At 40.5% G+C, this 25,117-nt stretch overlaps 2 protein-coding genes across 2 annotated transcripts in view; both read left to right on the top strand.

The window, feature by feature from the left end:
• LOC129438894 (C3a anaphylatoxin chemotactic receptor-like) overlaps window positions 1-25,117 on the top strand; it is a 391,623-nt gene that overhangs the window by 78,971 nt on the left and 287,535 nt on the right. The gene's annotated exons all lie outside the window — the stretch shown is intronic.
• Window positions 1-25,117, top strand: part of LOC129438408 (integrin alpha-L) — a 109,588-nt gene that overhangs the window by 18,427 nt on the left and 66,044 nt on the right. The window contains exons 5-8 of the mRNA XM_073863010.1: window positions 3,077-3,191; window positions 3,356-3,486; window positions 3,599-3,741; window positions 3,908-4,058. Of these exons, the coding sequence (XP_073719111.1) occupies window positions 3,077-3,191; window positions 3,356-3,486; window positions 3,599-3,741; window positions 3,908-4,058 (540 nt within the window). The remainder of the gene's footprint in view (window positions 1-3,076; window positions 3,192-3,355; window positions 3,487-3,598; window positions 3,742-3,907; window positions 4,059-25,117) is intronic.

Below are 25,117 nucleotides of genomic sequence, written 5' to 3'. Positions count from 1 at the left end.
AGCATATCCTTATCTTCACCTGCCAAGTGCTCTTTAAAGAAGTGTTCGGTAATTGTACTGACTTGGCTTCCGGTGTCAAGCAAACATGACACCGTCACACCACCAATTTTCAGGTCAACCACCGGACACTTCCCCACAGCATGTTTGAGCAACCGATCACGATTTGAGTCCAGATGGGTTGAGCCTATTGCTTGCCCTCGCATCGCCTGGCTCAGAGCGACCAAGGGTTGGCATTTCCCGGCTGTGAGGAAGATGGCTCATCATCCTTAACAGCTTGTTTGTTTTTTCTCACACAGTTTCTTGCAATGTGCCCGACACCATTACACTTGAAACAAATAGGTTGGCCATCATCAGAAAATCTAGGCTGCATTGTAGACTTAGGAAACTTTAAAGACTCAGGCTTAGGGCATTGTAGACTCAGCCTCTGAACAGCTTGCGTTAACTCTCCTATGGCTTTGCCCTGCTCTGCTACCACTTTCAGAACATCCTCCAGTGTAACAGAGCTTGCTACAGGTGTCACCATAGCCGCACACTGAGCTTCTGTAACATTAGAGTTTACACTACAGTTACTGGCTACCTTACTAGCACGCAGTTTGGTATCTTCGAGAGACCACATTAACGCTTCGTCCCTTACTTCGATCAAAGTAGACTGTGGTTTGTCCCTTACAAATTTACGGAGCTCTCTTCGGAGTGTTACATCTCTGACTCCCTCAATGAACTGGTCTCTAAGTGCAATGCCAGCATTGGCGATAGCATCAGAGGACTGCTTTAAAATAGTATTTAACATCTGTGAAAGGGCATGTGAGTATGTACGGAGGTCTTCACCCTCCAGCTGTCTGCGAGTGTAAAATGTCTGTAACAGCTGAGCTGGACTGCGTATTTCTCTAAAGGCCGATCTTAAATACAAGAAAATGTCCTCTGTTCGTGGAGAACGCCACCCTTGCCTTAACCTAACTTCTTCTGCAGCAGCACCTTTTAGTAGAGAAAGAACAAAATCAGCTTGATCTTCAGATGTTTGGTTTCTCACAAGCAGCACTCTTTCCACCTCTTCAATAAACTCATCCACATTTCTACCATCTTTACATAGATCGCCACTAAAAGGCTGAATGTGGCGCTCTCTGGGCACATATACATAGGATCTAGTTGGTTCTCTACTCAGGTTGGCAATAGCTGCCATAGCTTCAGCATGCTTTCTACTGAGCTCTTGTATCTGTTCTTGCACATTACCCACGCCCTCCCCACCAGCAGCACCATGTTCTATTTCAGCCTCTTCCCCTGGCTGTGACATGTTTAAAAGTCTTTTCAACAACACAAAGTCTTTGTGAGAAGATTTTTGTTTCCCAGTTCAAAGGATATACTGTCTGTAATGTGCATATAGCACTCTCGTCCACTTCTGCAAAACACACGTCACTGGATCCCGATCTGCAAACACACTCGCAGTTTAGTAGCAGCTAGCGATGTCTCCTCTCCATCCAGTTACCCGTCCCTTGGCCTCAAACCCTCGGCCGACGTCTTCAGCAGCTGGACGAAGACCACACAGCTGACCACTCCCACTGCGAGTCCTGCAACTCAAGCACCAGCCACTACCGTATTTTTTCAAAAAAAAAAAAAAAAAACAAAGATGTGATCGATACTATACTGTTCCCGACCGTCAGATTACCCCACTCCTGGTACCAAAAATGTAACCGGGTGGTAAAGAAAGAAACACACACGGCAACAGAATAGCTAGTTTGTTATAAAAGGGGTTTATCTGACTGCTGTTTTTTATACTTTCAGTTTACAGCGGTCGGTAGGAACATCAGTAAACAAGAATAAATGAAAAAGAAGAGATTATTACAAAATAATGTTTCACCAAAATGCAGTGTAACAAAACCAGATCTTAAAAGAGATTTACCAAAGATAAACACTGATCAGAATCACAGTACGAAATGCACACTCAATAAAAAACACTTAAATAAGCACCAAACCACATCTTGAGTGTTAATGAGGCTGTATGAATGTACACAATCTAAAGGGTTGTTTAACAGAAACTTTTCTCACTTAATTCACTGAACACACGGGCTCAGAAAATATAACAAATCAACAATCAGCAATAATACGAAAAGGAAATAAAAGAAATAAAATACGGTAGTGCAAAAGAGATAAAAGAAACACAAATACACACTGTTATACATTAAACAAGAGGTTTAACAGTATTTATAGCACTTAAAACACTTTTAGAAAATCACATCAATAATATAAGAAGCACTGAACTTACACAGACACTTGTATTGCACACGTGACACGAGGATCACGCAGATTATACTCGAACCGATCTCATCTACAAGAGTTACACACAAATAAATGTTCACACAAGTTGGTCACTAGTTCCCACGGATATAAAAACAGTTTTAAGAGATATTTACCAGGCGGAACAGCACCATTTCAAAATAAATCCTTCTGGATGTCAACACAACACACAGCATGCGACTGCTCCACAGAGTTCTCACAAAATGGCTGTTCTATTTTCGCGCATGTGAAAGGGAAATCTCGCGAGCGCAGATCGCGATCTCTTAAAGGGCCACACACACAAATTCAGCACAGTGAAAATTAAAGGCAAAAAAAGTGATTTATACCACTGGCCACATTAGCATAATAGGTGCTCTTTAAAAAGTGTGGTCACTGAATGCATTTTGTCTGAAAGCAATGAAAAGTGGTTCACAGTTTGGTTTCGCTGACTGTGTGAAGAGTTTTAAAAAAGCAAATCATGAATGAGCTGATTTTTTAGTCTTTTAATTTTTGTGAAATATATATTTTTTTTCGACTTAATATCAATTATCCCAGAATTGTTGTATTAAAAGAATGATCACAATTAAAAATGTTTTTTTTTTTTTTGTTTAATGATATACAGTATTGTAAACCTAGGTGCAATTTCAGTATAACAGTTCTCACAGGTATTATTTGTTATTATTAAAGCAATGATAAAGCCTTCTGTCAGACCAATCTCTGACACTTCACTATAGATGCAATGCTCATTAATTGATGATTTGTAATGTGATGATTAAAGTTTCTTCTGTTTGAAATATTTTGTCTCTAGAGTTGCAGTCCATTTCTTGGACATGAATGTAATGGAAACTCGTATCTTAATGGTATCTGCTACCAGTACAACAGCAGGTTACAGCCGGACTCCAACTTCACCACAGGTTTTCAAGGTTTGATCCATAAATGATCCACCCTGTAAACCCTTGAGAACTATTGATTTATTTTAATTTATTGAGTTTTGTAATTTCTTCTCAAGTTTTATTTGTTTTTTGTTTTTTATACAAAAGTTGTAAAGTGTAAGACATGATTGTCTGTATTTTGCATCTTTCTACAGAATGCACAAAGCCAGAAGTCAATTTGGTGTTTCTGTTTGATGGATCTGAAAGTATGACAAAAGACCATTTTGATTTAAACAAAGATTTCATCGTAAATATCATGACAAAACAATCAAACTCCTCCATAAAGGTAAATGTATCTACAGTATGTGAAAATATTTTTTTTGGGTCAGTTTTATTTATTTATTTTTTGCAATAAGATTAATAAAGTACTTGCGGTTGTGTCTTTCTGTATGCCATAGTTTGCTGCTGTCCAATTTTCCAAATCTTTCCGAACTGTTTTTGACTTCAACGACTATCAGAACAACCTCGCTAAAGAGAAACTCATGAAAGAGCCGCACATGAATGGAATCACAAACACGTACGGTGCAATACAATACACATTGTGAGTGAACCCTTTTACCGTAGTATTTTTCACAACTGTGATGGCAAGCTGATGTTATTAAAATAAAAAGGCATTCATATGAATGTCAATGACAGTATGAATTAAAATCTACAGAGAGCTACATGTTTGCAAATATGAATAATTGTGATGTTTGATTCACCGCCAGGGACAAGCTGTTTAATAACGTGTCGTCTGGAGTGAACCCCAATGCTACAAAAGCCCTGGTGATAATAACTGATGGAGACCCAAGTGATGTTGATTATGATAATGTCATCAAGTTATGTGAAAAGCAAAATATCCTCCGGTACATCATTGGGGTGAGTTTCTTTATATTGCACAAGTCAAGCTTTGTTCTCATTATACACAATCCTCGTCTTAATGTGCATGACCCATCAGTGCGAGTTAATCCTTTAATCCAAACAAGAAAGCACTGATTACATATTTTGTGATAAGAGCTAACAATAAAAACACCATACAAAGCTGTTTCAAAGTATAGATGCAAACGTTTTTAATTATTAAATTGTTAACAGTGTTAAAGGTGACATAGAATGGACTGAAATAAGATCTTACATTGTTTTTTGATATCTAAATATAAGGTATGTGTCATGACTCCTGGGTGATCGGTGGTTGTGTGTGGGTATGTGTTTGTTTATTTACCTGTGGGTCACGGTTCCTCATGTGTTCACTAGCCCAGCCCATTTCGGTAATTGTTAACCGGTGGTGTCTCGTTAATGTTTCCCTTTAAATAGCACGCCGTCCTGTCTCTCGTCGCGCGCTCATTGTTTTTGGTCACAGTCGTGTCGTGTCGTGTCGTGTCGTGTCGTGTCGTGTCGTGTCGCCTTGCCTTGCCTTGCCTTGCCTTGCCTTGCCTTGCCTTGCCTTGCCTTGCCTTGACTTGCCTTGCCTTGCCCTGTCTGAAGTTTCTGTGCTTTCTCTCTCATCTGATCCCAGGTATGGTTTTCCAACGTGATCTCATGAGAATACGTGTGTATTTTCACGTTTCATTGTGGTTGTACAATACGTACATTTACTTACTTTTAAAACACACTTAAACGTACAATATCGACGTTTTGACAGGACTTATACGTAAATTGTTTACGCATTTACAGCTTTACAAACGCACAAATTTGTACGTAAACTATTCCTATTCATAAATATTAAAATTGGCGTTTCACATAACAATGTTTTCAGTCATATTTTCTGACTTATTTATTTAAGACAGTTTACCCATTTACCTAATGACATGATTATGATATTCAGAGAATTTCACAATATTTAACATTTTAAAACTTTCAAATTAATAGCATTTCTGTATTTATATTTATTTTGTTTGCCATGACACACAAAAACGCGTTTTCTCTTCCTGTCTTCTATGCAATACGTTATTATTACTACTAAGCAATAATTACAACATAAATTCACAAAGATGTTACTTTTATTAATTTGCTGTAATCCACATCTTTAAAATGCATATGATTGCGAGGAACAGATCCAAATTCAACTCTTTATCCAGCGATTTTGATCCGAGTTCTCATCAGCAACCGTAGTCAGATTGCGCGTTCGTTAATGTGAATTCAAATATCCCGCCTCAAGAAGCTTTACGACACATTGCTTTACGGCAGTGATATCAAAAGCTCATTGGCTCTTTGAGTGCCACGTGACATATTTGCGTCACTTCCATTTCCGTTGGTGTACGTTTGAAATGAAAAAACGCGCCGTGACAGAGGGAAGCCGGATCAACGCGGATCAAACTCTTGGATTAATAACTTTAAAACTTCTCTTTACTTTACTTCATTTACTCCAGAGAGGCCCGCGGCTGCAGCACATCGTCATTTTAACTACTTTTGGTACTGATTTTAATATTCGCAATAAATAAGTTGTTGTGATTACACTAGTCTGTCTGTTATGATTTTTTAAACAGTAACTTTAAATGATTTTAATAAACTGTTTTGCGTAGGACTGTAGCACCTTAAATTATCTTTGAATGCTATATTGTTACTAATATTTCCTAAACATTATCTGTCCGTTACGTTGCATAATTTAAAAATAATACATTACGTATTTAAACATTTTGTATAAAAAGAGTTTGGGTTTAGGGCAGGGGTCTCAAACTCAAATTGGCTTGGGGCCATTTCTGAGATTGACATTTAATCGGAGGGCCGCAGAGCTATTTTAAGGTTAAAAAAGTACAATATTTCTGTAAATTGACTGTTAAAATTCTATTATTTAATGTATAATAAAAACATAGCAAGCTAACGTTACATAATAATATATTATACTTCATTATATATAGCAGTATACATACTTTTATCCTCTGTATGTTTCTCCTCATCTTTCCTCTTTTAATCTGGGCACTTTGATGGCAATTTTTCTTATCTGTAGTTTATGTGTTGCATTACATCTATGGTTCTGCCTCATACATGCGGTGTCTCAATTGGAAGCTGTGACTTGTTGATGTGAGCCCCACCGCAGCTCTTCTCTGAGTAACAGCTGATATTCACCCGGAAGTAACAAATCTTCTCTAGACAAACACAACAAAGTCCCGACCAGATTAACTGATTGCATGGTGACAATGATATGATTGACGCGAGGTTCAGATGAGGAATTAAAGTCCAATCACGCATTTATCCTCGCAATTACGGAGCGCGCGGCTCATGGCTGCGTAGCAACATGTGACGCCACGCCACGGAGCACAACTTCCGCTCCCAAGCACTTTAGAAAGTAAGAAACGCCTTGACTCGTTTTAACACGCGTTGTTAGGCGCGACATGCGAACGAACGTTTAAATTACAAATGAAATGAATATGAAACAAAGTGAATAAAAACCTTTCTGCAGGCCAGAATATGTTATATTGTTGAAAGGTGCCGCGGGCCGCAGAGAGGAAGGGCGGGCCGCAAATTGCCCGCGGGCCAGGAGTTTGAGACCACTGGTTTAGGGTAAGGTTTGGGGTAGGGTTAAGGTGGTAACATATCGCTAAAATGGTTAAAAAGAAATTATACAGCAATCTTTATGGAATGAAATATACGTAAATGTTTTACGTTTTTTAGCTGTCAAAACGTAATAATGCTACGTTTAAATGTTGTAAATACTTATATATTGTACGTTTTAGCATCTTTTAAACGTACAAAAAATATGTTTTTTTTTTTGTTTAAAGTTACGTGTAAATACTACGTATTAACAGTGAGACCAGGCTGGGTTTTCGGCGTCCGGAGACTCGTCTTTGCCCGGAGTTCACACGCCTGTGGATTACATGAACTTGACCTCAAATGAACTCTGACTGTTTCCCGGTACAGCTGGTTTGCCTTCTCTTTAGGCAGTACACCAGTTGCTTCCGGGTTTCAGCAGCTACCTTCATCTTCCGTGAGTGGATTATGCTCGAACTGATTTTGCCAAGTGGTTGATGTCCTCAGGGCAACATATTGTGTTGACCCAGGGACAACATTTTTATAAATAAAACCTAAACCCACCCCAAACCCCAACCCTAACTATAACCAAACCCTAAAATCAGAGGGACATGATAAATGAAAAACAATGGTCTAGAAACAGCTAATCCTGATTGTAAGCTTAAACTTAAAACAAACTGTAAACTAGGGCTGAAACGATTCATCGAGTTACTCGATTTACTCGATTCAAAAAATTCCTCGAGGCAAAATTTTTAAAAGCCTCGTTAAATTCCTATGACGCGCACTACACGCGCCGAGATCTGATTCACACAGACCGTTGTTCAATGTTCAGGAAGCACATCATAGCGCGTGGTACATTTTGAATTTAGTTGGCGCGATGGCGGAGCGAATATGTCCATAAACGGCAGAGAGAGAATGTTTAAAGTTTGGGATCATTACATTCAGCATCTGAACCGAAAACATCCACTGCTGTTTCACCAAACGTCGATGAAACAAGGTAACATAGCTTCCGCTGATTTTAATCCCATACTGTATTTGTAGCGATGTCGTTATGCGGTTTGACTAGATATGATGTTTAGCTTTGATGTTTTCGTATTCACGTTCAATTGCTTAAAAAAGAACCCCTTCACAAACACGCATGCACTTTACAGGTGTGTGTACCAAAAAAAACGGCACCACAGTGCAATCATATATGGGCAACTTGTAATCTGACATATTTTGTTCCATAATAATAATCTCTGTCTTATTGGAGTTTAGCATAAGGAAGTTATTCTCTCTCACGCGAGTCAGACTGATCGCGCAATGCATCACATATGCTTAAACTTTTATGTAGCCACGCAACAATAATTTCAGCATGCATTTACTGTATACAGCGGGACGTGATGTCGTAACGCGTTTTTTCGAACGTATTCTTAACCTAAAATGCACCGCAATGCAAGTGATGCAAACCAAATGCAGCGTTCTTTTGAAAAGGAATGTATGTTTTTCTGCCGTACCAAAATGCAGTGAAGCAACTGAACGTCTGACTGGGGTGTCACTCTTCCTCAAGCACAGCACGCGTGCACACAGAAACACAGGTGCACGTGCGCGCGCACACACACAGGTTGTTACCATAGCAAATAGGCTCACCCCAGAAATGATATATTACATGTTAGTAGCCTAATCGTAAATGCTGCAGGTGTAGAAATGTACGTAAACCAGATATTTACTTTGATGTCAGTGCTAGATTACAGCATGAAACCTGTTATGCATGTTAATAAATTAAAGTGCTTAATTGTTGGCACTGGCACTTATAAACTTTTAAATTAATAGGCTTATTTTTTGGAGCCAAATACCTCTGTTTTTTTTAGAAATAAAAGCCAAATGCTTGAACATTTTACAGCCACGTCATTTTCGTTATGCATTATTTGTTTTGGTTGTTTAAAAACACAAACAAATTTTTTATCCGATTACTCGATTAATCGATCGATTCAGTGCTAGATTAATCGATTACAAAAAGAATCGATAGCTGCAGCCCTACTGTAAACTTATTTCTGAAATCTGATTGGTTGATTAAAATGTTGTCCCAGGATCAACATGATGTTGCCCTGAGGACATCAACCACTTGGCAAAATCAGGAGAGCCAGTGGGGCTCATTCCCGGTCCATGACCAGAGTGGATTATAACAACTTCCAAGTCCGCCATTCATTCACCTTCAGTCGAGTGTGCATCAGACCCTCTATTGTGTGGGGTGATTACGCTGTTGTCATCGACTGTGTGTGTGGTCTCCTGTTAACTGACTTTTTGCTCTGCCTTTACCTCTCTCTCCAATTTTCTAAATAAACATTGTGAACTTGCTATTGACTCCGAGACTCTATGTGACAGTATGTGGCTTTTTTAAGTGAAATGTATGGATGTATTTAATTATTCTGCAATAATACTATGACAGTGCCTGTAAGGATTTTATACGCTGCTGTCGCGTTATTTGAGCAGTTTCTAGATGAAGGCAAACTGCTGTCAGCGAGTCGTGTTGCTAAGGGAAAATGTCACAGGTGAGAAGCGGACCACCCCTGTCACGGGTCACGCTCCTCCTTCCGTTTCCACACCGGGGAGGTCCCAAAACACCCCAATGACCAGACAGAGGAGGAAAATAAAATTCAACAAGTTTTATTAAAGCTTTAAAAACAATTTAGGGGGATTTAAATACTTAAAACAAAGGATTTCCAGTCCTCCAGCCTTTGCCCCTAGGGCACACACAAGGGAGGGGCGTTTAGGTACACTGGACTCTTGGTTTTGGGCGTACAGGTGAGTGTACAGGGATGTAGACTGGGCACTTGGCTTTGGGCGTATGGGTGAACATACGGGGAGATACCTGAGCTGCTGTACAGATCGTGCATCGGAGCTCCGTCGAGTTCATCACCTCGAGTGCATCACCTAAATCATTTTTCTTACTATCTTATTCCTATTTATATAATATAACTTATTCGTTTATCCTAGGAATACTTTACCGTGACGATTATTGAGCAGCACTACCACGTGAAACGATTTATCACAAATAAACACCCAGTGTTAGCATATAGCCCGCTAGCATCAACAAACGGTGCCGGCTGAAGCTAGCATTCTGCGATCTAATGGCGGATTCATTTGATATATGCTTTTCTGACCTGTCCTCACCTGAGTCTGAAGCTGTGGAGGAGTTGATACCCGGTTTTAGCAGATCCAACGCGAGGTACAGCGCCCACTTCACCCTGACTCCGGACGTCCACAAGTGACCGAGGCGTGCAACAAGTGAGCACCCTACGTGATGCAGCTTCACGGGCCACGTTCAGATGAATGGAGACGTCATCGCCCAGCATGAAAGCGATCAGGAAGCTGTGGAGGAGCCGCTGCCCGGCCTCTGCAGATTCAGCGTGCCTCACATCACCCTGGCCCCAGACGTTTGCAGGCGACCAAGGCGTGCAACAAGCAAGCACCCCACGCGATGCAGCTCCGCAGACCGCGTTCGGGCAAACAAAGATGCCATCGCCCAGCATGAAAGCGGTAAGACTCCGCTTGTTATTGTAACATGTACTACTTGCCACATGTATATTTTAGCTTCTGCTGTAAGCATAGAGGGGTTTACATGCACTAAGTGTATAGAAGTAGTAAGGTTGACTGAGAAGGTTGCTGAACTAGAATCGTGCATCCGAAAGCTAGTTGAGGATAGCAAAACCGCTAATGTTACTGTTACAAATACTGTATCGAGCGCGCATAGTGTTAAGCGAAAGACTAATGGCTTGGTTCCGACATCAGATGCCAATGTAAAAATTACAAATACTGTATCGAGCATGCATACTGTTTATCAAAATGTACATGGCTCGGTTCAAACATCAGAGTCAAGTCGGCGGACTAACTGGGTGACTGTTAGGCGGCATAGTCACATAGGGCGTCCATCTAAGACGCATATGGTAGTTTCTAACAGATTCGATCCGCCAAACAAGACGACCAGCTGAAACGCCTGTTAAAAGTGCCCTGGTCATTGGAGATTCTATACTCAGAAACACTAACATTGTGGCACCAAACACCATAGTCGACTGTATACCGAGAGCCAGAACGTCTGACATTAGATCCAAACTTAAAGTGCTGGCTAATGCCAAGTGGAAGTTTTCTAAGATTGTTATATTGTCATGGCACGAATGACACCAGGTTGCGAAACTGACTAGAAACAAAGAACAAATAGAAAACAATAGTAAACTTCAACACAATAGTAAACTTCAACACAAAAGTAATGATTTCATGAACTTCTTTTCTAACAAAATTACGGCTATTAGGGAAAACATCGTAGAAACCCAATGAGCCACCACTCTACCCATTAGTTCATTTAACACAAGATTACCAGATGAACATTTTGATTCATTTAAACCTACTACAATAGATGAGCTCTCTAAACTAGTCACATCTTTCAAATCATCGTCCTGTATATTAGACCCCGTTCCACCACTACTCAACATCTTTAACTCATAGCTAGAAATAGGATATGTTCCAACAGCTTTCAAACTAGCAGTTATTAAACCGCTGATTAAAAAAACACACCTTGATCAGGGAGAGCTTAATAACTTTAGACCAATCTCTAATATTAGAAAAAGTAGTGACAAGCCAGTTATGCACATTCTTGACAAATAATAGTACATATGAAAAGTTCCAATCAGGATTCAGGCCCCACCATAGCACAGAGACAGCGCTGCTTAGAGTTACAAATGACCTCCTATTAACATTTAATCGTGGTGAAATCTCAATCCTTATATTACTAGACCTTAGCGCAGCCTTTGACACAATAGATCACACAATCTTACTCAATAGACTAGAAAACTATGTTGGTATCAGTGGTCAGGCTTTAGCCTGGTTTAGGTCATATCTAACCAATCGCTATTACTTTGTTTATGTAAATGAGGAAGAGTCATATCACTCCCTGGTTAAATACGGTGTACAGCAGGGATCAGTTTTAGGTCCTATCCAGTTCTCGTTATATATGTTACCTCTAGGAGACATTATTAGGAACATAACAACATAACATAATTTTCACTGCTATGCGGATGATACCCAGCTTTACATCTCCTCACCTCCCAGCGAAACACACACGTTTTCTAAGCTAACAGACTGCATCAGCAATCTTAGTGACTGGATGGCACATAACTTTCTCATGCAAAACTCCAATAAGACAGAGATACTTATTATCAAACCCAATCGCTACAAACATAATATGACAGATTACAAGTTGCCCAAAGCTGCACTGTGGTGACAACCTCCATGGTTAAGAACTTAGGCATGACGTTCAACAGCAATTTATCCTTCGATAGCCATATCTCCAATGTCTGCCGCACAGCATTCTTCCATCTTAGAAATACCTCAAAAATACGCCATATGCTGTCTCCATCAGATGCAGAGAAGCTTATCCACGCTTTTATGACCTCTAGAATAGACTATTGTAAATCGTTACTCGGAGGATGCCATGCAAATCAGGTAATCAAGCTTCAGCTAGTTCAAAACGCTTCTGCAAGAGTGCTTACTCGATCTAAGAAGTATGACCACATAAGTCCAATTCTGGCATCTTTACACTGGCTGCCAGTTAAATATCACATACAATTTAAAATATCACTAATCACCTACAAAGCCTTAAATGGCCTAGCACCCTCATATCTTAGATAATTACTATCAGGGTACAATCCATCACGTGCACTGCGGTCTCAAAATTCTGGTCTCTTAATTATCCCTAAAATATCAAAAGTGTCTAAAGGTGGAACATCCTTTTCCTACTTAGCCCCTAAGCTATTGAATGATTTACCAACCAATGTCCGAGATTCAGACACAGTAGATACCTTTAAATCTAGACTTAATACTTTTCTCTCTAACAAGGCATTCACATAATTTGTTTTAGTAATGGAGTCATCTCACAATAGCTAGTTTGTACAATCTAATAAATAAATAAACTAAATCCTAATTTTCATCAACACTTCAAAAGATGGAAAATGTTATTAATATTCTTAAGAAATGTTTAATCTCTCCTTACATGTGCAGCAAACCATGCAGACCCGTCGCCAGACCTCAGTCTTAAGGGGGGCATATGAAATGCATGGGAGGGCACACTTATTATTAGCCTACAGTACGTATACTAATAATAATATATACTCTATTCGTGCAGCACGTAATCACCACGTTAAACAACCATCACCAATATGACCAGATAGCCTATAGCCTACACACCACATTACATATAGAAACAATTTTATGAATATCCATAAATCTATACAACATATTACATGTAACACCAGAGACATCTCTCAAACATTGCATTTTAAAGCAGTCAACAAAGGGATATGCATTGCCATGAGACACGTGCGCACACACACATTCACACACACGCACGCAGACTTTGAACCTACGGTACTGTGGAGGCAAGCGCTGTCGTCTCTCCCTTCCCTCCTGTCAGTACAGCGGCAGGCGGCGTTTCTCAGAGCAGAAGCTCCTCATTAATAAAGTGTCCACTCGGAATTAAACTTGTGAGTGAGGTCCTTTTCAGAAGCAAGCTGAATCACTGCAGTGAACAAGTCCATATCTTCTGAATGTAGTAGTATGTTAGGCCCGGGGTCGGGCTCCACGGTAGAGTTCTTCACGGGTCCACTTAGATCCGAAAACCCAAGGTCCGACCCGAGACCCGATCGGGTTCAGATCTAAAAGTTTCACATTTGCCTCGGACACGGGTCGGGTACAACAATAGCGGCATCGGGTCTCGGGTAATTTAAAAATGAATGTGTTTTTTTCTGAACGGACCCGAAAAGACCCGAACTCTCTCGTCTGTGTGCGTCAATGTCCTTTTCAAACCTCTCATCTGTTTGCCAAGAGCGCCTGCGACATTGTGTGGTTGTCGGAAGGTTCATTTTCGTTGAGACAAACATGTCAGTCAATTATAAATTTACATTTTAGCGGTTAAGTTACGTTGGTGTCGTCGTCAGATAACAAAGTAAAACCAATGGAGCAGCTCGCCAAATTGGTTGCAAGGCAAGGCCACCGGAGTTTCTTTCTGTCTGACTGCTGCGCATCTTTTGGAGACTGTTGTTGGGCTTTTAACCATTTGCGGATAATATCCATCTTAAAGCAGTATAGCTAAGCGAAAACTCATCCAGTTTAAAAAAAGTGCGGTAACTGTTGAGCGGCTACACTGACGTAGGCTACGTCACGTACGTGTCGTACGTAGCGTCGTGATAGGCTGTTGCAGTGTAGCTAGATTCCCATCAATCAAACAAAATCACACCATTGTTTTTTATATTTTTAATGTTTTAATTATAAAGAATACAACATTAATGCAACACAAAATTAGCAACATTAATAATTTAAAATGACAGTATTTTTTTAAATACTGGGGGGGGGCACAAGCGTCCTTGAGGGCGGGCCCGGCCCCCTAAGGCCCGCCCATAGCGACGGGTGTGAAACCATGAGTTGGGCATAAACTTTCAAAAACAAATGTCACATATAAAATATTTTCCTTACATTTTCCTCATTCTCCCTAAACCAAACTGTGCAGAGTTTATCACAGGGGGTGACATTGTATCTTCAATACAAATATGTATATGTGTGTGTATGTGTATATATATATACAGTATTGTTCAAAATAATAGCAGTACAATGTGACTAACCAGAAAAATCAAGGTTTTTAGTATATTTTTTATTGCTACATGGCAAACAACTTACCAGTAGGGTCAGTAGATTCTCAGAAAACAAGACCCAGCATTCATGATATGCACGCTCTTAAGGCTGTGCAATTGGGGTATTAGTTGAAAGGGGTGTGTTCAAAAAAATAGCAGCGTCTACCTTTGACTGTACAAACTCAAAACTATTTTGTACAAAAAAAAATTTTTCTGGGATTTAGCAATCCTGTGAATCACTAAACTAATATTTAGTTGTATGACCACAGTTTTTTAAAACTGCTTGACATCTGTGTGGCATGGAGTCAATCAACTTGTGGCACCTCTCAGCTGTTATTCCACTCCATGATTCTTTAACAACATTCCACAATTCATTCACATTTCTTGGTTTTGCTTCAGAAACAGCATTTTTGATATCACCCCACAAGTTCTCAATTGGATTAAGGTCTGGAGATTGGGCTGGCCACTCTAGTAGGGTAGGAAGGGGGGGTTCACCTGCACCCGAAAGGTATATTTTTTTAACCTAGTTTTTTGTCATCCTTAAGGTGTCTAGAAAATAAATTTTGATGTTCCCCATGCAAATTATTGTCCCATGTGTGATTTTTTGTATCATCTTTTGTGTCCGTGCTTGATTTTCGGCTGTGAAAAAGGAAAACTTTAAATCAACATAGAATCTGAACAATACATTTTACAGACACAATCCACCCCATTTCCTCTTCGTCTTTGCACGAGGAATTGATAGATATGAGGATTGTCATGATTAGATGATGTATAATGCATAAAAACTCAAATAAACACAAAAAAATGTAAATAAAATTGTGACATTGGATCACTGGAACTCCTCCCCTATGGACCCTATTGATATATGTCTTCTAACTTTTGTATTTTTACAGTCATTACAGTCTAATAAACAAACGTTGATGATCCACACCTGAAATATTGTCACGTGTATGTCTTTTCTGGCTATATTGGTTGCCTCCCTGGATTTCCAAAAAAAGCAAAAAAGAACATTTACATAATGTCTTTTTCAAACTGGTATATATTTGTAATGCTTCAGGTGTCTGATAAACATATTCCACATTAAAATATTGTGCCAAGTTTTTTATTTAGATTGGAATCAATTTGAAACTTAGAGCAATAAGTGTGGTCGAAAGTTAATAACTCTGAAGGCCTTCAGAAAGTCCAGACTTAGCAAGCCCAAAATACAAAAAAAGCTGTTTGGAGTAATCCAGTGCCACACTGTATCAGTGCCGGCCCATCTTCCCAGCTTCTCTTTTTTTGCAATTGATGCATGCTAATCATCCTCAAAAAAGAGAAGAGTGATATCGATGGTGAGTCTGAAAAATATACTCCTCTACCAACTTTGAAGCTGCCTTGAAGACATTAAGGAAAAATAAAGGCAACACTGTTATACTATAATAGCTAATTGGCTAGTTGGTGATCATTGCTAATCATGCCCAAGTCAAAGAAACACAAGGAAGAAAATGATAGTGACTCTGAAGAGTTTAATCCTGCTACAAAGAAATCCAAGAGAGATGATAGTGTCAAATAATAATAATAATAATAATTTGTCACATTTATATAGCGCTTTCCGGCAGCACTCAAAGCGATTTACATATGAAAGGGGGATTCTCCTCAACCACCACCAATGTGCAGCATCCACCTGGATGATGCGACGGCAGCCATATTGTGCCAGAACACCCATCACACACCAGCTTATTATTGGAGAGGAGACAGAGAGATATAGCCAATTAGTATGGGGGGATGATTAGTAGGCCAATGGGCAAGTTTGGCCAGGATGCCAGGGCACACCCCTACTCTTTTTCGAAATACATCCTGGGATTTTTAATGACCACAGAGAGTCAGGACCTTGGTTTAACGTCTCATCCGAAGGACCACACTGATGGCCATGTGAGAAGGACTATGTGAGATACCTCAGTTGGATTCAACCCAGGAAGACACTGACAACCGGGTTGTTCTGTACTTGCTGTATGCCGCTCAACTGGGGCACAAGGTGGCTGTGGTGAGGACTGCAGACACAGACATTTTCCTGCACCACGCCCAATCCGTCCTGCTGACCATCTACGTCGACATTGGGATCGGAAAGCACAGGCAGATCCTAAATGTCAGCGAACTGGCAGAATGTAAGGGGGCAGACTACTGCACAATACGCGGCCTCTACATCTTCACAGGGAAAGCTTTACAAGTACCTTTAGAGGCAAAGGGAAGGTTGGGTCTCTGAAAAAGCTGCAGAGTAATCCAAGTACCATGCAGCCTTCAAGTGAGTTTTTTCAAGGCAGATATTCTGTAGCATGTAATGGCAATTACAATTTTTTACAGATGCTAGGACACATTTCTCAATACATAGGTCACTTTTGCAAAACTCTTCACACAGTTCTCCTAACCAACTTTCAGCTTGGCAAAGCAGTTCATTTCACATTCAAAATCATGCTGAAAAAAATGATTGGAGAGGATGAGACGCTTACCACCAGATCCAAGGTGGATCTGTCCGGGCTCCCGCCCTGCAGAGACAACCTGGTCCCACACATCAACTGTGTCAACCACCGTCTGGCCATCTACAAGAGAGCAGCCACACCGATATTCTGGTGTCCCAAGCCCCATGATCCTGACCAAGGCTGGGAAAAGACTGAAGAGGGTACTCTGGAACCAGTGTGGTCTTGTGGACCTATCCTCCCCACTTCACTCACTGGCTTGCTGGAGGAAACAGTCGAGGAGATGGATGGAGATGGTGAAGACGACGAGGAGCAAGAGATCGATTATGAAGACCTGGGCTGTTTCTCAATGCCAAGAACGCAAAGAACGGACTTGCGTCCTTGTGGAGATTGAACTTGCCAGGCGACCTCGGAAGAACGAACTCAGAAGGTCGCGAGAACACAGAACGCACTTATGAGAATTGAGATGTGTGCGATCTTCCTGTTGGTCACCTGACCTCCGCCATTGTTTTGCCTCAATGACTTCTGGGGCGTAAAGCGATTTCAGCGGGCAAGTCTGCACTCGATGCATCCTCGATATCAAGAACACATCCGGGTATTTTCATGCGTCCTCTGTGCTTGCGTTCTTGAGAATTGGAATGAACTTCGACTGTTAATGATGACGTAGAGCGAGGACCAGAGAACACAAGATCGCGAAAGAACGCATATTGAGAAACAGCCCTGCTGTATGATGAATAGACTTCATTGCCCTTGACCTTTTGACCTTTGATTAGAATAACTTTTTTCTATTTCAGTTTATTCTAATGGGGATTTGTTATACCCTATATATACACATATTTGACTATATGAGTGGTTTTCTCTTTTGTTTCTATAAATATAATACCAAAATAACGGTTTGAATAGTAACTCCTTATTATGGAAGATGTTCAGTTGGACCAACATGTGACAATATTTTAAGTAGGGATCATCAACATTTGCTTCTTAGACATCCTAAAGACTGTAAAAATACAAAAGTTAGAAAACATATATCAATAGGGTCCAGGGGAAAAGTTCCACTTATCCAAGGTCACAGATTTTTTTTAATTATTTGTGTTTATTTGAGTTTTAATGCACCATACATCATCTAATCATGACAATCCTCATATCTAATTCCTCGTGCAAAGATTAAGAGAAAATGGGGTGGATTGTGTCTGTAGGATGTATTGTTCAGATTCTATGTAGATTTAAAGTTTACATTTTTCACAGCCGAATATCAAGCACAGTCACAAAAGATGGTACAAAAAATCACATATGGGACAATAATTTGCATGGGGAACATCAAAATTCCTTTACTAGACACCTTAAGGATTACAAAAAACTAGGTTAAAAAAATATACCTTTCGGGTGCAGGTGAACCCCCCCTTCCTACCAGACTACTCCATAACATTAATTTTGTTGGTTTGGAACCAAGACTTTGCCCGTTTACTAGTGTGTTTTGGGTCATTGTCTTGTTGAAACAACCATTTCAAGGGCATGTCCTCTTCAGCATAGGGCAACATGACCTCTTCAAGTATTTTAACATATGCAAACTGATCCATGATCCCTGGTATGCGATAAATAGGCCCAACACCATAGTAGGAGAAACATGCCCATAACATGATGCTTGCACCTCCATGCTTCACTGTCTTCACTGTGTACTGTGGCTTGAATTCAGAGTTTGGGGGTCGTCTCACAAACTGCCTGTGGCCCTTGGACCCAAAAAGAACAATTTTACTCTCATCAGTCCACAAAACGTTCCTCCATTTCTCTTTAGGCCAGTTGATGTGTTCTTTGGCAAATTGTAACCTCTTCTGCACATGCCTTTTTTTTAACAGAGGGACTTTGCGGGGGATTCTTGAAAATAGATTAGCTTCACACAGACGTCTTCTAACTGTCACAGTACTTACAGGTAACTCCAGACTGTCTTTGATCATCCTGGAGGTGATCATTGGCTGAGCCTTTGCCATTCTGGTTATTCTTCTATCCATTTTGATGGTTGTCTTCCGTTTTCTTCCACGTCTCTCTGGTTTTGCTCTCCATTTTAAGGCATTGGAGATCATTTTAGTTGAACAGCCTATCATTTTTGGCACCTCTTTATAGGTTTTACCCTCTCCAATCAACTTTTTAATCAAAGTACGCTGTTCTTCTGAACAATGTCTTGAACGACCCATTTTCCTCAGCTTTCAAATGCATGTTCAACAAGTGTTGGCTTCGTCCTTAAATAGGGGCCACCTGAATCACACCTGTTTCTTCACAAATTTGATGACCTCAGTGATTGAATGCCACACTGCTATTTTTTTGAACACACCCCTTTCAACTAATTCAACTAATTGCCCAATTGCACAGCCTTAAGAGCGTGCATATCATGAATGCTGGGTCTCATTTGTTTTCTGAGAATCTACTGAACCTACTGGTAACTTGTTTGCCACGTAGCAATAAAAAATATACTAAAAACCTTGATTATTCTGGTTAGTCACATTGTACTGCTATTATTTTGAACAAGACTGTATGTGTGTGTGTTAGTGTTGGGCGATATGCCCCATTTTGAGATCGTCCTATCGTCAGCCTGTGAGATCAGCGATACACGATAGTATCGGGGGGCAGGGCAGTAGTTTTCTTTTTTCTTACTTATTATGACAAGTCACTTGATTGGTGGACAAAAAAGAACAAGAGCAACGCCGTCATGACCGCAACCTTCTTAAAACTGATGCTATTAATCCGAGCGCGTCATCGGGCGCTTTAAATTGTCCTGCGTGCCAGGGAACAAGACTCGCTGGTTTTAACCCTCTGCGTGATAACAGCCTCTCTGGTGCAAGGAAATGTCAAAGCTAGGGTTGCTCATTTTTGGGAAAAATCATAATCCTGATTATTTAACATGATTACTTAAAGGGAAACTTCACCCATTTGCATTAAGCTTTGTACCGTTAGAACCCCAGTCATGTTTTTGAATGGTCGTGAATCATTTCCTCAGTTTCCCCTGAGAGGGGAGAAATACTGATTTCAGTGAGGCACTTCCTTCTTTCAATGATGTAAAAATCGTAATTTTGTGTTATTGAAAGAAGGAAATCCTGTATCTCTATTGAGTGTGAAAGACTACAGACACTCATTCCTCATTTTTCCAAGGTGGGGGCTATGGGTGGGACCCACTCACGCTTCAGACCAATTGCAGATCAGTGGGTGGGACTTACGAAAATGTACGAACACAGACGGAAAAAAAGATCAGCCGCCATCTTTATGCTAAGCTAAGCTAAACAGAAGTTTTGGTCAGATTTCATGTTACAATAACAGTGGAAGTTAATCAATATGATATAGAAGAGGGTGATTTCGCAAGCGTGATGCTCTAATCCGCTGTTCATTGCACCTTTAAGAGCCACAATACAGCAAAGAGCTCAGGCAGATGGAGGAACAGAGGCCCGAGGAGAAGCCGGAGCCTGGGCTGCGGCTGGGTAGAGGAGCCCGGGGAAGACACAGCAACCATCGGCCTCTGCTGCGTAGAGAAGCTTGCCTGTTCTCTCGCCGTGTGCCCTCTTTATAACATTTCTGAATCAGATAAGGATATGGATGTTCGTTTGGTAAAGGTTTGCAACAGAGCAACTTTGCGCGCATTTGGACATGTTTACTTTACAGACGCGTTTCGGCTTACGAGCAAACGCGCTGCGGAGTATATGAGCTTGGACAGACTCGCGCTGTGTGCTTTCGGTTTAAGATTTCTGGATCAGATAAGGATATGAACGTTTGTTTTGTTAATGTTTCTGGGCGTGTGCTTATTGCAAAGACGTGTTTCGGCTTACGAGCACAGAGCTGAGGCAGCGCGTCTGTGGAGATATTGTGGAGGGGACGCGCTTGTGTGCAGGATGCAGGGATAAACGGACGTCTAACTAAAGTGAGTGTTTCTATTTTCTTTGTTATACTAAGGTGGCATTTATAAAACACCGCTCAGATTTGCTATTGTGTATATATGTCTATATTGTGAGAGCAGTGAGGCCGATATAACACAGATGTTATTACAGTAAACAAGAGACAAAAAGAAAATTGGTAAAACTAAATAAACATTTAAAATGCATACCCTTTTTTAAGTACTTGAAAAGATATTTGTACTGCGGATCTGAAACCGCATGTTACTGTTTGAATAAGACTTTGCTACACACCAGACCAGAGTGTTATTGTGTGTACCACAATGTAACACAGACATCCCAACCTGCAAAAAGTCATTTCAGGGAGGTATCCCGAAGCCCCCCCCCCCAAAAAAATTAAAAAATTAAGGAGGACAAGGATATGACATTTCAAGATATAAAAGCATAATATTAATTTCTAGAGTGGAAACACTTTACTAGGTCTCATTTGTTAACATTAGTTAATGTATTAACTAACATGAACTAACCATGAGCAGTACATTTGTTACTGTATTTGCTAATCTTTGTTAACGTTAGTTAATAAAAATACAGCTGTTCATGGTTTGTTCGTGTTAGTTCACAGTGCATTAACTAATGTTAACAAGATTTGAATAATGTATTAGTAAATGTTTAAATTAACATTAACAAAGATAAAAAATGCTTTATAAATGCAGTTCATTATTATATGTTAACTAATATAGTAAACTAATGTTAGCTAATGAACCTTATTGTAAAGTGTTACCCAATTATTTGTTAATTATTTTACAATATGTAGATCACTTTTACTATTTATATAAGCTGCTTATAATATTTATATAAACTGTTTTATTTATATTCTATTGCAACTTTAAGCAGGTCTAAGGAGTTTGTTGTTTTCATGTAGCCTTGGCAACTAGTAGCCAGCCTGAAAAATATGCACATGATATTAAACTTGTTGAACTCACCTTCGGGAGAACTGTATATATCTATGTCTGGAGAAGCGATAAAAGTCCGCCCACAATGACAATTAATTGGTTGAGTTAGCGGAACAGGCCAATCAGGATGCTCGCTGTCTTAATGAGGCACACTAGCAAACACATGCAAGGTCTCCCCCTCCCGCTCTGCCGTGCACGTGCTACTCTTTTTTGCTCGCTCTAGATTCCGGGAGATTTTAACTAATTTGCGGGCATCAGGGAGCCGCTATCAAAATGCGGGAGACTCCCGGAACTTCCGGGAGACTTGGGATGTCTGTGTAACATCACGTTTAAAAGTAAGTCATGATTGGTGTCTGTCAGACACAGTGGTGGTGGCTATTTTCTTTGTTTTACTAACGTGGCATTTATGTACACAATATCATATCTGAGCCATGTTCCGATTAATGGGAGTGGCTTGCAGAGCTGTGCTTTGTGGTGCATAGTGGGAGTTGTAGTTTTTCATACAAATGTGCTCTAAAGTCACATTTTGTCTTCTCGTTCAAATAGGCACAAAATTCTACATTTATGTTACATTTTGACTACAAATATGACTCATTTCCATAAAGATTAATGTTCCTATCGGTGAAATGGCCCTTTAATGACTGTAAAAACATGCACATGTGCACACAGACGCGCACGCACATACAAACAATTCAATGCATTTGTTTAGTAGTGTTGCAGAAGGCTACACATGTCAAGCAGTGGTGCTTTCAGGGGGGCCTTTTTAAACACATCAGTCCAGCGAAACGCGATCATGTTTTAAATACAATCATATTTTAAACATGAGGGATGTATTGCTTCAACTCCTTGAAATGCATATCATCCTACCTAGTGATCTGACTTTAAACAGAGCGCAGCTCTCTGCACGTCCACGAGAGTGAAAGAGGAGCCAATATGCAGTGGGTTATATATTTTAAACAAAAGGGATAGTTTGCCTCAGCTCGCATGAAACGCATTAAACTGAATAAATACATAAGGATTACTACTTTAGCTTACGTTTAGTTTTCGGACAGATGCGAGAGCGCGTGCACGTGAGACAGAGAGAAGCGCAGCTGCTCATGACGTGCTTGAAGGAGTCCAAGACGCGCGCATTAAGTGCAGGTACGTGCAAGAAGGAATTCTCTCTTTACAAGCTCTCCGCGTAAAGTGAAGCCCACAAACCCTCATGTAAGGAAAAGCATGCAATGTGCATGTTAATGTAAAACTATGATGATGATAATAATAATAATAACCATTCGCCAACTATCGTCTTGACTATCGCCATGACAGCCTGGCGTTGGCGATATGTCTGAAGATCGTCGATACACGATACTATCGTCTATCGGCACAACCCTAGTGTGTGTATATGTATATGTGTATACATGTGACTGGCCCCTACGCTAATAGACAGACCCAGTTCTGGTAAATGTGAAAGTCGGCACACCTCTGATCTACTGGCTGACCACTGAACGTGATGCCCAGCTGATGCCTGACAAACGACCACGGCAGAACCCGCTTAACCTCCGCTTAATCTCCTTAACCGTTTCTATGTGTATATATATATATATATATATATATATATATATACATATATCTCCCAAGGGTTTTTCCTCCTAAGACTTTTTTTTAATTCCCCAGCTAAAAAGTCTGTTTTTTTTCTCCTAGGGGGTTTTTCAACCCAGGGAGGCAGCCTTCTTGGGCTTAACTTAGCATCCTCTTCTTTACGTTTCATTATTAATACACACGCTTATAATGTTGATTCATAGTCGTAGCAAATTTAGCTGCTTGTGCTATTGTGTATTATGTTGTGTTATCTGTCAATTTTTCTGTACTGTCCACTGCTTCTATTAATGTAAAGCTGCTTTGAAACAATCACCAATTGTGAAAAGCGCTATATAAATAAAATTGAATTGAATTGAAATACGCTGGGCTCTTGGATTTGGGCGTATAGGTGAGCATACAGGGAGATACACTGGGCTCTTGGGTCAGGCATTTCTTGCAGTTGGCATGCCACCACCAGGTGGGAAAAGGGATCAGGAGTCACAGTCGGGCGTATATAGAAAGAATGGTCGTCCCCGGACACCAGCTCGCTTTCTCCAATACAGGGCTTCCTTCCCGGCCTAGGGAGTGATCGCTGACAACATGGACACAGCACAACACTGCAATTCTTCAGGTGTACACACGTCAAAAAAAAAGACTTATCCACTGCACTCCACACACTCATGGTGACTTAGGGTCACCAGGAGTTGGTACAGCGGATAACCAGGTAAGGACGAACAGACACACTGTTTTACCTGCCAGTCTTTAATATCCAAAATAAATAAGTTTTTCCAAGCGCCCCAGTCGCTCCGTCTCACCCATAGCATTCACCGGAATAAACTTCTGCAATTCTCGTCTTCTTCAGCCCTGTACTCTTTCCGCTTCGCTTCCTGTGACCGCCGGATCAACGGGGCCTTTCGACTCCTTCTTAGAAGGCTTACGCTTCGTCCGGTCTTGGCTTCTCTTCACTTGGACGCTCGTCGTACTCAGGGCTTCCGGCTCTCATTCGCCCATCCCCTTTCTACTGCATCCCAGCGGCCTTGTATTTGGGTTGCCCGGAGTCGACTGGAACCGGCCTGGTGTTGCATTAAAAAACATCCGGGCGGAACGGTCATCGCCCTCTTTGTTCCGCCAATAAAAGTCACTTCGTGACAAAAACTTCAAGTTTAAACATGTCAAGTTTAAAATGAATTTGCGCTTAAGATAAGTAATACAAACACACGCGCACTTCAGTTAAGTTAGTATTTAGTAGAATTATATGAAAACACAGGCAGTAATGAATATAAACATCCAAGTAAATAGGTCGTCATACAACCTGTGCCATTTATTTTGGTAGTTAACAATAGCTAAGGTTAACTTTACTACAGGCGCATCTTTCGTTCGATCTCAACAACACGGTAAATGATCGTTAATGTTGTTTGCTCACTAAGAAACATTTAAACTGAAATCAACAGTAATAAAATCACTACTTATGGTTTGTGGTAGGGGTTGTAATGGCCATTTTGCCCCCTTTTTTAGTATCAAACCATGAGCGAAGCCTGCTTTTATATTTTACCAGGTTCAAAAAACTATCCGCGGTGAAATGGCCAGAGTTAGTGTTGCTTTCGTCAACGAAAAGTATGACGAAATATAGTCGTCAACGAACCTTTTTCACGTGACGAATACCAGGGGCGGAGCGGGGGGGTGGCTTTTGGGGCTCGAGCCCCGAATGTTTTGTCAAAAGCCCTGAATCTTTTCAGATCTGTAAAATGAATTCATCCAGGACGCTAGGTGGCGGCACTCAGCTTTAACTCTCCGGTCCCCCACTCAACTGAAAATGAATAAGAGATGCGTGTTGAATGCAAAATAACATTCTGAATCTCCCCACAGTAAACGCATTTTCAAAGTGTCTTTATTATTACAGTGCCTTCGTTATTACTGTAAGTGTATATTTATAGTTATGTGATGTAAATACTGTTAAATAGCGTCAACTGATATATT

Source organism: Misgurnus anguillicaudatus, chromosome 24 (assembly GCF_027580225.2).
Source record: "Misgurnus anguillicaudatus chromosome 24, ASM2758022v2, whole genome shotgun sequence".
In the NCBI taxonomy this organism is placed as follows: Eukaryota; Metazoa; Chordata; class Actinopteri; order Cypriniformes; family Cobitidae; genus Misgurnus; species Misgurnus anguillicaudatus.
The sequence above is the reverse complement of the archived record's forward strand: the minus strand, read 5'-3'. Positions and strand labels throughout refer to the sequence as shown.